Here is a 15,402-nt window from a genome sequence, read left to right as displayed (position 1 = left end):
ATATAAAAAAACCTAAAAGAGAAAATATATAAAAGTACAATCATTGAAATAAAAAACACAAATAAAAATGCCAATATAAAACACATTGCTCATCTTAATATAAGCAAATATCAAAATCTACACTAATTTTTGAATTGGATAAATATCTATTTAAGAAATCTCAACAAAATTGTATACATAACTTTATAACATTTTTATAATTTAAAAAAGTTATATAGTTTAAAAATAATAATTAATTATATATATAACTAATATACTAAGACATTTTGATAATAAAAATAGAAAAATTAACAACATTTAAAGTTGGTATTTTTTTAATTAAAATATTAAATAATTTATAAACAATCACATATTTATTTTTAAATTTTTTTATGAAAAATTAATTCTTATTAAATCAAATAAGGAATTACGTATTTACATCAATTTGTAAATAATAGAAAATAACATTTAAAAAATCAAATTGAAACGTTATATAATATAAATTTACAAAGATTAAGATTCTAATGAAAGTAATCTATCAATTACCCAATTCCTTTTGGGTAACTCTAAAGACAAACTAATTTGGATTTGGTAACAATGAGTGATGAAAGAGGGCAAGCCAAGCAAATCAATTAAGCCGTGTCAGAAAATAGAATTATAAGCTGTAATAAAATTGATCTTTATCCAATGTCTCTATCAAATGATAACTAACTATTTACAAATATGGTCAAAATAACGAGAAATTCATAGAAATTATTATAAGATATATATAAAAGTGTCTCCATATAAAACAAAATTCAAAAAACTCCTTAAAAGACAAATAAAAAAGAACTCTATAACACTATTTCTTTTGCTACAAAGAAAATAAATAATTACGGACTCGAGAAATGATCACCAGCACAATTGGAGGATTTGAGCAGTAGACGACCCCATCAAAATTGAAAATATTATTCGGATCACACAAATCCGAGATGACAAATCCGATCTGGCTAAATAGATTGTCGTACCAATACAATAAAAACTCAAATTTAAATGATGAAAAAATAAAGTCATCTTCTGATCTAAAAAAATTTAGGATCATGACCGTATCACTTACTATTCAAATGTTTTAGAGTATTTTTTCTGGATAGAGAAAATTGTAACTTATAACTCTCAAACTTCTTTAACACTATTTTGGTTGTGATGTATAATATAAATTGAAGCTAACTATTTAGCTATCTTTATAATTAATTACACTATTAATATATGATATTTTTGTCGCCTGACAGACTCGAACTCAGGAATTTATGGTTAGTATCCATATTTTATTGTCAGTAGGTTAGAAAAGAGAATTCATTAATGTATTTATTAAAATTTTACCAATCGAATTTATAAATTTTAAAATAATTATTTGAATAAATAAGTTTAAAATAATTAAAATTAAGACCAAAATATTATTAAACAAATTAATTGAAATAATTATTGTAGTAATTAAACCCCAATTAATTAAAATAATGTCCAATAAAAATAAATAAAATAATTTGAGACAAAAATGTGTATTCATTTTTTCTCAAATTAATTTCAAGGGTTAAAATAAATTAAAATAAATAATTTAAAATAAATGTGGTATCCATTTTATCCAAAATAAATTATTTATAAACCCAAAAAATAAAAATAAAAATAAATAGACAAAATAAATATTATGTCTATTTAAAATATTTTATGTATTTTGTAAGTTAAAAATAAAATAAAAATAATTAAAGAAAAATAAGTTTCAAACAAGCTCGAAGCTGAAAAATTGATCATAATCTGCTGCATCTGAAATTATAAGAATTTAGTGCAGCAGACCTAATTAGCCCGAAACGATGTCGTTTCAGCTCTGATTTTTCTTCTTCCTCGCAGCGAACAACCATGATGATCGGCCAAAACTTTTTTATTTTTCAAAAATGGAACTTGACCGATACTCAACAAAAACGACTGATTTGAAAGTTGAAATGATCACCCTAACTTGGTGATCATTTCACCTGCGATCATAGGTTTCATCATCGCCTATATTGATCAATCAGATGAAGATTAGACAAAAGTCATTAATGATTAATCGATCAACCGGTCTTGTGAGAATATAAATAACTCCCTCTATGCAAACCAAAGGTAATGATCACAATCTTAAGCCCTCAATCGATCTCATAAATCCACCATTAAAAATTTCAAACTTTTCTTGAAAATTTTGAAACTTTGCATAAGGTTGTAAAACATGGATCTAGGCATTCTTAAAGTTTCTAAAAGAGTTCTCCAACACAAAGTAAGCTTCCAATCATATTGTAATTCAATTTACGAGTTCAAATTGAAATTTTTATATTTCAGGTCGACCAGTTTCATATACTATTGTTTGTTTAATTTCTTGATTGGAAAAGGATAATGAGATCATTTATAAGCTTTCTATCGAAACTAATTTGAATCAATCGATTCAAATCAAAAGTACCGAGTTTCTAAACAATAATCCTAAACCCTTCTCAACACGTTTTAAGGATGTTAAGAGCACATCCTGACCAATTCCAAGCAATCCTAATCATGTTTGATAAAAAATAGTCAGTATTCATGTTTTGGTTTCATTCAATCCTATGAGGTATAAGAAAGTTATTGACAAACTCCTTACACTTTATTAAACCTTAAAAAAAATCAAAAACACGTTTTTGCTTTAAAACTGTTTGACTTGAATGAAACATCATCTTGATCGAGTGATGTATCTAGATGATGTTATAAATGATCATTGGGACTAGACAAAGCTCCTCATACCTTTTGATTGAAGGATTATGGGCCTAGTCAAAATATCAAACGTGTAGTTTGATGTTCTTAACGTCCGATTAAGGGCCTAACCTAAGTTTGATTTTCAACCTAGATTACAATCCCGACATGATTTTCGACCGAGAAAGCAAGCCTGACATGATTTTCGACCAAGGATTTTTAGCCCAAGACCGAGAGCGTCCCTCACCTCGACCAATGACTCTCTACACCTGACTGAGGATTCCTAACCCAGGATCGAGAGCTTCTCGCACCTCGACCGAGAACTAATTTCCGTTTTAGAAGATCGATATGCGTATAAATAAAGTTTACCTTCCTAATATTACATGAGTTTCGACATGGAAATTAAGCTGACAGATCCGTTTAAAGGACTAATTATTGTTTTAGAATATCTTTGCACACGTTAATTTTATAATATTTGTGTGATTTTTCTTCACAAATATAATATTTTTGTCGCTGCTTAAATTTCATATTATCATTTCATGAATCATTTTAAAAAATAACTCTAAAGCTTACATAATAATATATAATAATAATATATAATAATAATAATAATATGCTTATATAATAAATTCTTCCATAACTATTATCAAAGGCGAGGCATGTTTGAAATAAATGGTGCGAATAAACTAGTGGTGTGAATAATCTGAATCAAATTAAGAAAATAAAAAATGAGTTAAACCCAATAACTGAAAAGGAAAACAATTCAGTATTGAGATGACAAATAGGATGGATTCGGTCATTCCGTCACAAATAAAAAAGCAAACAATTTTTTTTATAAAATTATAGGAACAGATCGATTATATTATATTGTAATATAATAAAAAAAAACTTAAAAAAAAAATATATTCCAAATTTATATTAGTATAAATATATATATATATATATTAATAAAATTATATATTTAAATGTGTTTATGATTATTTCGATAAAAAAAAATGATACAAATATCATCTATGAAGTGAACTAGCAACTAGCTATGAGATGGATTAAAATTATCTAATTATATTGGTATACATGTCTAATTGTCTGTAAAGCTGAATCAAATTAACAAATAAAAAAACAACAAAAGAGTTGCACCAAATAACTGAAAAAAGAAAGATATATATAATACATGTCTAATTGTCTATAAAGCTGAATCAAATTAACAAAATAAAAAATAACACAATGAACAAATGTGTTAAACGAAACAACTGTAAAAAAAAAAGAAACGATGTGTATATACGAAAAAACAATTAAAAAAAAAAAAAAGGAAGAAGATGTGAACTAGCTAGTTAGGTCCCCAACAGCTCAAGTACAAGACCGTCCTAAGAGAGTCCTCCGCCTGCCTGAGTTTGTCAGTCTTGGCCTTTTGAAAGGCCGCCGCCGATTCGATCGAACCGGAGAACCTCCGTGCCGGCGCCTTGGAAGATGCGGCCGAGTCCTTTATCGTCTTCAAGGTGGTGGAGTCGCCGCCCCTCGCCGCCGCCTGATCCTTCATCCCCCTGGCCTCAACAAAAACCCGATTAATATATCTCAAGCTCATCTACTGATTTACAATTCGCCGCAAACAATTTATAATATATTTATATATACCAAGGCCGGTGTCATGATATTATATATATAGAGTAATTTAAGGAGAGAGAGATATATTTTCATTTCTTTCTGTGGAAATTGTTGAAAACAAGCGGCTGCTCAGGGGATGACCGGAAGGAAACCGGAGGTTGCTTAATTACAAGGGACGAAAGCGGTATTTACCGGTTGTGAGTTAGGGTTTATTAGATAAGGACAAAACCCTGTCCTTTTTATAACACCTCATTTGATCTTAACTATTTTTTAGTTTTTTATTTTATTTAATAACTATAATATTTATTTAAAATGTATCAACTAAAACATCGTTATTTAATATATATTTTTAATAATTTATCTTAAACCAATCTCAAATATATTCTTGAAAGAAAAAATAAGATTAAAAAGTCCTGAGAGATAATGTTAATTTTTTTAATAATTATTATTTTCTTTGTTAACTTATATATATTTTGATCTTATCCTTTCAGCAATTATTTTATATTATTTTTATTAATGTTCTAGAAAGTATTAATGTGTTCATTTTTCTTAGTTTGAAATATTCTCTTGTAACTTTTTTAAAAAATAATTGAAGTTCATTTAGATTGATTTTTATAGTTTTTCAATTATTATTGATTCATGTTAAATTGTTAAATTATTAAATTACTTTTGTAAGGATTTAAAAAAAAATCAATCCTTCATTATTTGTTGGAAATGCTTATTAAAACACTAAGTTACTTGTACTAATAACTTGTTTGATGGGTATTTGTAATCATTTTCAATCATCTACAATCCTATCATAATATTATTTTTCAAAAAGTAAATAATTCAAATAATTAACTAAATTACTTATATATATTTTTTAACTTTATTAATTATGAGTATAAAGATAAAATGATAAATGAATTTAAATATTATATTTTTTTAATCAAACATCAACATAAAATACTTTGAATAATCAAAAGTTTTTTCTTTTTCTATTTTGTTAAATTTAAAAATAAAAAAATTATATAATTATGTATATGAAACTTATATTCGAGCCTAGTCATTTTTAGATCCATAGATAGGTTGGGGATGTAGTCCAATATTCAATTGGTCTATTATTTGAATAAATTTAGTTTGATTTATTTAAATTAAATCAATGGGTACTCGTATACCCGATATCCGTGGATATCCGATAATTGAGTTTGGGTATTTTAAACCGGGTACGGGGTTGGGCATAGGGAGAGAAAAAAGTATCCGATTGAGTTTGGGGATGAGGAGTGTGCGAAACCCAAACTCGATACCCGTTTAAATTAATAACAATTTTTTTATTAAGAATTAATGCGACCCTTCAAATAAACAAACATTATTTTTAATATATCATCTATTTTGATTTTATCCACACTTTCTTCCAACTTTATTTTTTTTTATATTTCTAAAATAGTTAGTACTCTATTTATTACTCTTTAATTCTCATTTTCAATTTTTCTTTAAATAATAAAAATATATTTCTCACTCGATTCCATTCATCTTCGTTCTCTATTTTTTTTTTCAAACTTAGCTTTAACATTTTTTTTCAACTCTACGATAAAGTTTTTATCCTCTTCAATATTTATAACATAAAGATGATTTATAACATAAAATGATGTAAAAATAATGTTTTTATTTGTTTTTTTAAATATTTTAATTTATTAATAAAGTTATATTTCTTACTTTTTTTTTTTTTTTTTTTTTTTAACTTATATAACCTTATAAAAAATTAATCGGGTAAATGGGTATTTGTCAGGAATCGTGTACAGCGAATCGAAGATAGGGATATAAAGAGATACCTGTCGGAATCGAGTTTGGGAATGGATACTCCACTATCAGATAGTTAGAAACCCATCCACAAACACGATTATTATTTTCAATGGTGTATTTTTTTCACAACCCATGTCTGACCCGACCTGATTTAAATTACCCGAATCCTATTAACCATTGCCATCCAGCCATCCTATACAATACTCTTGTACTGACTGTTAATTACCCGAAACTTGCACTTAGCAAACGAGAACGAAAGGAAAGCCTTCGCCACCCAAACCACACCTATAGGCTCCATCACAGGAATTGGGATAGAGAATTTATTCTCAACTCCCAACATACTCGATCATTTTGGCGCCAATCGCCATGGATATCCTGAACTTAACCTCTCGATTCTCAGTAGGTGGTAACTTCATTCATCGTAATCACATTTCCTCCACTTCTGTTCGCTCTCATCCTAGTCTCTTCTCCGGCTTTATCGTTAGGTATGTCATTACCTGTAACCTGATCGATTCGTCTATTCATCTTCTAAGCTAGAGATTTTTCTTAAATGCATTTGTTATCTACTATACATTTTCTAATCATTTTCAGATCGAGTCTTCCGTTTCCAGAAGAGAAGGCGAAGTACCACAGAGAGCTAAAGTCTGCTGTAGATGTCGTGGAGAGAGCTTGTCATCTCTGCGTCGATGTAATTCCCTCCGCTTCATTTCACTTCCTTATTGTTTTCGCATTTTGTTTTAGCTCGCCACTTTGGAAAATTTCACAGTGAGAAGTCAAAAATCGCATATGTTATTTAGTTGAGCATCTCTATGCCTGACGATAATTTTGAAGCTAACATATCACGTCTTATCTCCATTGTCAGGTTCAGAAATCATTGTTCTCCAGTGGCGGAATTCTCGAGAAGAATGACAACACACCGGTCACTGTGGCTGATTTTGGAGTTCAGGCACTTATCAGTTTGGGTGAGAATTTAGGATCATTGACTATGCTACTTGAACAAATTTCCCTAGATTACTCGGAACCTACTGTGAATTGTGATGAGAAAGGCAAGGGCGGCACTAAAGCCCTACCCTGAACTGCTAATAGACCGATTACTTTGATTGAATCTCCATGTTTGCTCCATAATGCACTTATACTTTTGGATTCATTATCATTCATCACATACTGTGTTTTATCTGACTTCTGCTTTAAATACATGTTTCTATACATGAAGGGCTATCACTGTCAAGCATCTGACACATCAGTAATTCATTAAGATGACTAGATTGTTCTCTCTCATTAATCTTTATTATATTTATCGTTCTCTAGCATGAAGTTTAGTTTTTGAGATGTGTATTTTTTTCCCCATTTGTGACAGAGTTAGGCAAGTTATTCCCTTCAATTCCTTTGGTGGCTGAAGAGGATTCTGCATTCTTGCGGGCAAACAATTTAGGGAACTCTGTAATGAATGTTGTTTCTGATAAAACGATCATAAAAGACTTGACAGAATCAGATGTACTGGAAGCAATTGATAGAGGTGGGAAAGATGCATTTGTATTTGGAACAAAACCAGCTACTTATTGGGTAAGATACTAAGATGGTTTTTTTAAATGAACCAAATTGGTACAGTTGGAACATTCTGGACAATTGCTAATACTCTGCTGATAAAATAAATTATAGTCATAACAATTAAATCACCTCCAATGAGAAAATTGTTCTGAACTATTCAACTGTGTGATTCTTGTTTTGTGTGTGTTTATTCTTTCATGTAGATTTGCAATATACCCTAGAACAGGCCTCTATATCTTCTAATTATGATCTCTAAATAATTTGATAAACTACAGTCAAGTTGAAGAAAATTATCCTTGTTTTATTTTTTCATATTTATAGCTTGTGGAAACCATTTTTAAGGTTCATACTTAATTTCTTATAGTTGTACTTTTTATTCATGAACATAACAAAAAAACCAATAATCTACATCCTAAGTGACTACACGAGGGCTTTAAATATGATGTTGTTATAATCAACTAAAACACAAGCATGTACTTGGCTTGAGCTTCGTATTGACAGAATCTTGTGGCTGCCAATGGGCTTATTAATTATGCAGGTGCTGGATCCAATTGATGGAACAAAAGGATTTGTAATGGGTGGTGATGCTTTATATGTGGTATGGTTTACTTCCAACCTCTTAGACTAGATTGTCATATTGCTGGTATACTTGGATGCTTTTTTATCAGAGCACATAGGATTTCACTTTAATTTCATTATTCCACATCTACTCCAAATTGCATATCTGCTGCATAGGATGATGATATTATGTGGCTTCATATAATAAGCTGGCTGTCCTTTTTTCCATCATGAAGTTGATCATCATATTATAGTATTTTACTTACGAACGGACAAGTTTAAAATAATGACTTGATGCTTCTCTTCTATTAGGAAGCTCTTACACTCTATGCTTCCATTTTTATCTTACTTCGTCACTTTACATTCATCTAAATCTGTTTTTGGGCCCAAAAACATTTAGGTAGGTTTGGCTCTTGTAGTTGATGGCGAGGTTGTGGGAGGAATCATGGGTTGCCCAAACTGGCAGGACGAAAATATCAGCAATTCAGAAACTGGACTGCTATCTGAACGAGGGATTGTTATGGTTGCTCATGTTGGCTGTGGAACATGGAGAAAAAAACTATTTGGTATGGGAAGGAGTGCTACTGAAGCTCCTAGCTATTGGTCCAGATGCTATGTTGACAAGTATTCCTTAATCCATCAGGCACACTTTTGTACTTCCGATAATCAAACATGGGAATCGTTACCTCTAACCGCTTCACTGGATGCTACTACTAATCCTGAGAGTACAAATGAAAATAAAGTTCTCTTTCTTACTGCCTGCTGCGGAAGGTTTGTTTTTCCTCATCTTTACCATTAAAGTAGTTGTAGACCACTAACTGTAACTTGAATCCAGTAAATGAAACTTGAAATATCTAGTTTGATTATTGGATTCGGAAAGTTTATTTAGACCCTAAATGCATGGTGGTGAAGTCTATATATTAACTTCATTCAGTTGAAAGATTACTATGAACTACAGTTATATAGGTTAGAAACAGTGGATAGATAAAAAAAAATGAAAGGAGAATCACCCTTAAGATTTGTTTCTGTCTTATGTATGTTATTGATTCTTTGAATTGAACCTCTGTAGCTTGTTTAAATACTTAATGGTGGCATCTGGTAGAGCAACTGTATTTATTATGCGTGCAAGGGCACAAGTTGTCATAAAGGTTTGATTCTATTTATTTCCTTTGGCTTACACAGTTGCGACCCAAACTTTAACTTTTTCCATGTAACTGAAAACAGTCTTGGGATCATGCTGTTGGGATGATATGTGTCCATGAAGCAGGGGGAAAGGTATCCATTTACTCATCTGCAGTATTTTTGGACATTTTGTTCATTTTTTCTTTTTATAGGATGTCTCTGTGTTAAGTGTGTTCGATCTGTTTCAATGTGATATTAGGTGCATTTATAAAAATGAAAATTAAGTGTTCAATGTTGAATACTGGATTCTAAGTGGCGAATGAGTTAAGTCTTAATAAAAATGTTGAATAAACCAAATGATTTAAGTACATTGTAATTTGATTTGAAAATATATGGAACTAATGTTGGAAAATTACTCAAGTCTATTTTACCTTATAATAACGTAATTTGATTAATTTTCAGCGATTAAAGTTGTCTTTTGCATGCTCTTACTGTATTACCTAGTTTAGTCATTCATAACTTACGAATTAAGTCTGATTTTTAAGCTTAATTTGATATGAATCTAAATAATTAAGTGATTTTAAATAATAATAATAATATTATTATATTAAGAGGTCTCTTATATTAATTTAATTTAATTCAAATAAGAATTTAATCATTTGGATTGCGTGATAAGTTGTGTTATTATCAAACATCACTGACTTAATCTATTGGTGGGAGCATGTATTATTCACATGTAGTTAACTTGAGGTTTTGACCTGTTTTAAGGTGACTGACTGGAGAGGTGGGCAAATTGATCTGGCTGCTGATGAAGTTGAAAGAAGAATTTTATACCCTGGTGGTGGCTTTCTTGCGACAAATGGGTTGTTACATAGCGAAGTTCTCCAGATGATCTCTTGATTCACTAATCCAATTTGATTATTCTATTTGTACAATTCTTTACCCAGGTTTAGATTCTATATAACTTTTGGCTTGGGTGTTTCAGAAGTTATTTGAATGGGAGGGTTTTGAAAGCTTATTACTATTTATGTAAACTAGTTGTACTGTGTAAAGCTTTATGAGAAATATATAGACTCTATATATACACATATATAAACTCTTCAATAATATGATCTGAGTTCGATTCGACAAATATGAGATGCTAATTGATTGTTTTAACATCCAGATACTACTGTTTTTGCTGTCTTTTGTTACAGCAGATGGTGAATCTTTCCAAGTAGTCAGAAATGGTACTGTCAAAGTCCTGATATTGAGTTTTCAGGTACACACTAATTTTTACTTGATGATGTTAGTAGTTATATATTCTAGAATAACAGAGAGTTAGTTTGTTAACTGTGGGAGTTACTTATTTTGTTTAGAACTGATATATAAAACAGATTAGGTTTGTAATCATTATGACCCCATTTCAATACAATTTAAGATTAGGTTATGATACCATGAGAAGATTTGAAGAAGAAGAAGATGTAGAAAATTGAAATTGTATTGAATTGGGTCACAGTGATTATAAGTCTATTCTGGTTTAAATAGCAGTTCTAAACCCTAAACAATAAAAGTAATTGCTACAGTTTAAACGTTGAATACCACATCTATCTCTTCTTGTTTATCTGCATGATGTGCATAACACATACTGATTCTTGCAAAAAGTTGCATTTATACAGAACAAAAGTAAAGCTTTTGTGTTCATCTTGAAGATCAACATTCAAGAGGATTTGCATGTGCAGTGATAGATTGGAAGTAAAACACACAAATTTACCTTGGCAAGTTCTCACATTCATCAAGGCCAGGTACTGAATTACCTTTCATTGCCAGGGAATAAAAGGGATTACTACTATACTTTTTCTGTGAATTTTGTTTCATGGTGTTTAAAATCTTGTTTGGAATCTTTAAGCTTTTTGCATTCTGATCAAAACCTGATGTCTCTGGGAAGGATTTTTATGTGCCTTAATTTAGGATATTTTTTTTTTTAACTTTTAGGCCTTGCCTGTTGTTTGACTAGGAGCCTGGTTAAAATTGTAATTTTATTATTTTTTTTTATCTATTTTACATAATATAGATTTAGATCAACCTATCATCTTAAGTAGTTGGGTACTTTATTTTTATAAATCTTATTACTATTTGAAAACATTTTTAGATTTGGGTCTGATTCTAAGTCTAGATGGTTTGAGTCTAGATGAGAAAACATCAATAAATTTATAAATATACATTTAATTAAGTTGTGTTTAGAACATTATCTCATTTAAATCAACATTCAAATAAAAATTTTGATAAAAAAAATTGTTTTAAATGAATTTTTATAGATGTTTCTATTAGCACAATGAAATAATTATTCAATCATAATAATTTTTTTATTGTGGCTTGTTTGATTTTTAGGTTTTTTTAAGATCTTTACATTTTTGTTATTTGAAATTTTGTAAGATAATTTATTAAATGTTTTTTCTTAATTTAAATTTAATAAAAGTAAAATAATTGTATTTTAATATTTTAATTAATTGATAGGAATGATAATGCGAAAAAAAAAGAACTTTGGTTAACTCATTGAATTTAGGGAAATGGCGCTGCTTATTTTGTGACCCTTTTTCCTCTATGATTGGAGCTCTCAAATATATATATATATTTTGAGGAGTGATAGAGTGAGGGAATTTGGTGAGAGAATGACGTGGCATCACCTTTATTGGTTGGAAAGTGTAAAAGTAAAAAGAAAGAGAAAAAAAGAAATTATTTGATTTTTTCAGCGAATAAAATTATGCCACGTCATTCCCTCACCAAATTCCCTCACCAAATTCCCTCACCTAATCATTTCTCATATTTTTTTATGTTCAATCATTGTATTGCCTTTGCGTTAATAAAATTTTGTAGACAGATCCGTCAATATATATTTCAAAAGTAGAGAAACAGAAGAAATGATCTATGAGACTTGATAAACACAACGAAGAGTTAGCGAAAGTAAGGCCACGAATCCTACGTGGCCTTGCCAGCTATGAGAGAGAAAAAAAAATTCGGTAAGTATCCTCTTTCACTAATAGGGTTTCATATTTCTGCATTTCTTTCTCTCTCTGAAACGCATCATTTATTTGTCTTCTCGGCCGCGTGTATTTATTTCTTTCTCCGGTTGCATTTATTGCTTTTTTCCGACTGCATTTACTTCTCCATGGTATCTTTCTTAAGGATCTTTATTATTTTTTTTTTTATAGATCTAAGGTTTAAATTTTACAGATCTAGGGTTTACATTTTACAGATGTATTTATTTCAGAACTGTTTGAACTTTCAGGAAACCGAAGCACTGAAATGAACAACCCAGTAGATGAAGAACATAACCTGAACAGATCCACCCCTGTTGAACCCGAAAGGTATCCAATTTGTATAAAAAACCTACATTTCAATGTGTCAAAATGTCCTGAAATGGGTGGTTTCGGGACAAGAAATGGTCTTTTCTTGTCCCGAAATAGATGGTTTCGGGACAAGAAATGGTCCTTCCTTATCCCGCAATGTGTGGTTTCGGGACAAGAAATGTTGTGTTTCGGGACAAAAATTGTTGTGTTTTGGGACAAAAATTGTTGTGTTTTTCGGGACCCAAAATGGGTGGTTTCGGGACAAGAAAGGGTCATTCTTTGTCTCGAAACCATTTCGGGACAAAAATTGTTGTGTTTTTCAGGACCCGAAATGGGTGGTTTCGGGACAAGAAAGGGTCATTCCTTGTCCCGAAACCATTTTGGGACAAAAATTGTTGTGTTTTCGGGACAAGAAAGGGTCATTCCTTGTCCCGAAACCACCCTTTTCGGGACTAAAATTGTTGTGTTTTTCGGGACCCAAAATGGGTGGTTTTGGGACAAGAAAGGGTCATTCCTTGTCCCGAAACCACCCTTTTCGGAACTAAAATTGTTGTGTTTTTCGGAACCTGAAATGGGTGGTTTCGGGACAAGAAAGGGTCATTTCTTGTCCCGAAACCACCTTTTCGGAACATATATTGTTGTATTTCGGGACCCGAAAGTGTGGTTTCGGGACCTGAAAGTGTGGTTTCAGGACCCGAAAGTGTGGTTTCGGGACCCGAAATTAGGGACTTTTTTCTTACTGTTGCACTTATATTTTGCAGTCACAATCCTAGTGTTGGAATGACATTTTCCTCCGAAGAACAACTTCTTGAATTTTACACATCATATGCCCACTTAACTGGATTCGGCATTACCAAGTTAGGGAGCAAAAATGTTGGTGGTAAGAGGAAATACTTCAGCGTTGATTGTGCCAAAAGTTTTATGAAAGAATCGAAGTCCAAAAATAAGTTTCATCAGCCTAGACCAATAACGAAGACAGATTGTAAAACAAAGATTAATGTTGTTGTTCGAAATGAAGGGGAATATGTGATAACAAGTATTTCTCTTGAGCACAACCATACATTAAGCCCTAAGAGAATACGTCATGTTAGATCCTACAAAGTAATTGACGGAAATGTAAAGAGAAGATTGTATACAAACGATGAAGCTGGAATAACTGTGGCCAAAACATTTCAATCACTTGTAGTTGAAGCTGGAGGGTATGAAAACATGTCTTTCGATGAGAGGACATGTAGAAATTATGTTACAGAAGCACGAAGGTTGAGGTTAGGGAGTGGGGATGCTGAAACACTCACTAATTATTTCTTAAGAATGCAAACCAGGAACTCAAACTTCTTCTACCTTATTGATTTGGACGAGGAATCCCGAATTAAAAACGTGTTTTGGGCAGATGGTAGGTGCATGGTAGGTGCAGGGCTGTCTTTGAAGATTTTCATGATGTTATCTCTTTCAATACAACCTATTTGACAAATCGCTATGACATGCCTTTCGCTCCGTTTGTTGGTGTTAATCATCATGGTCAATCCATTTTGCTTGGATGTGGGTTATTGTCAAGTGAAGATTCAAATTCTTTCACATGGTTGTTTAGAACTTGGTTGGAATGTATGCATGATAGACCTCCAAATGCCATAATCACAGACCAATGTCTATCCATGGCGATTGCAATTGCAAAAGTATTTCCTAAAACTCATCATCGATTTTGTTTGTGGCATATAATGAAGAAACTTCCTATAAAACTTGGAAGCCTTACTGAATACCATCTAATAAAGAAGAAGCTAAAAAACATTGTATACAATTCCATAAATATTCAACAATGCGAAGAGGATTGAAATAGACTAATTGAAGATTATCAGTTAGAAGATAATGTTTGGTTGAAATCTTTGTATTTGGAAAAATCTAAATGGATACCTGTTTATGTCAAAGGACAATTTTGGGCCGGGATGTCAACATCTCAACGGAGTGAAAGTATGAACGCCTTCTTTGATGACTACGTGCAGTCCAAAACATCCCTCAAACAATTTGTCGAGCAATATGATAGGGCTCTGTTGAGAAATATTGAGAGAGAAAAGAAATTGGATTTCCAATCGTTTAATTCTTTGATACCAACTGTTAGTGGATTTGCCTTCGAAAGGCAATACCAAAACTTATACACTCCAGATATATTTAGATTGGTTCAAGAAGAAGTTAGAGGTTTGATATTGTGCGACATCTCAGCCATTGAAGAGGAAGGTTCAATTTGTATATTTAGAGTTGAGGAAATCATGTTGGGGGTTAATGGAGAACATGTAAGAGATGTTTCTTACAAAGTACATTACACCGAAAAGGATTGCAATGTGAAATGTCAATGTCGATTGTTTGAGTTCAGAGGTATTTTGTGTAGGCATATCATGTCTGTGTTGAAAAAAATGAGGGTGAATGAGGTACCAATGTGTTATATAATGGACCGGTGGCGTAAAGATATTAAGCGTGAGTATCAAAATATCACCAACATTTATGATTCAGATATGTCCGTGGAAGAAAAAAACCGTCACAATAGTCTAACTCGATTGATGCAAGAGGTTCAACAAGTTGGAGTAAAATCGGAAGTCAGTTGTTCTTTTTGGATGAACGGAATAAAAGGCTTGATGGAACAGTTTATGTCACTTAATCATGGAAGCACTAAAACATCTAAAGACCAAAACACAGAATCATCTCCATCTCCATTTCAATCTCCCGCTACATCCATTTTGATACACTCTCCCAACAAAGTTAGAAGTCG

The 15,402-nt window shown here is 31.3% G+C and overlaps 1 protein-coding gene across 2 annotated transcripts; it reads left to right on the top strand.

Moving 5' to 3' along the window:
* Positions 1-6,307: 6,307 nt before the first annotated feature.
* LOC124929584 (putative PAP-specific phosphatase, mitochondrial) lies at positions 6,308-10,434 on the top strand. 2 transcript variants are annotated; one of them, XM_047469989.1, is made up of 9 exons: positions 6,308-6,572; positions 6,679-6,775; positions 6,950-7,049; positions 7,451-7,650; positions 8,174-8,233; positions 8,594-8,964; positions 9,263-9,341; positions 9,418-9,468; positions 10,084-10,434. In XM_047469989.1, exons 1-9 carry the CDS (start codon positions 6,454-6,456, stop codon positions 10,213-10,215), a joined length of 1,209 nt encoding a protein of 402 aa, XP_047325945.1. In that variant the 5' UTR covers positions 6,308-6,453; the 3' UTR covers positions 10,216-10,434. The 2 variants fall into 2 exon arrangements, with proteins under 2 accessions (XP_047325945.1, XP_047325944.1); XM_047469988.1 differs by having other exon boundaries at positions 6,309-6,572; positions 7,445-7,650; positions 10,084-10,432.
* The last annotated feature ends 4,968 nt before the right edge of the window (positions 10,435-15,402 follow it).

Source organism: Impatiens glandulifera, chromosome 3 (genome assembly GCF_907164915.1).
Source record: "Impatiens glandulifera chromosome 3, dImpGla2.1, whole genome shotgun sequence".
Taxonomy (NCBI): Eukaryota; Viridiplantae; Streptophyta; class Magnoliopsida; order Ericales; family Balsaminaceae; genus Impatiens; species Impatiens glandulifera.
The sequence above is the reverse complement of the archived record's forward strand: the minus strand, read 5'-3'. Positions and strand labels throughout refer to the sequence as shown.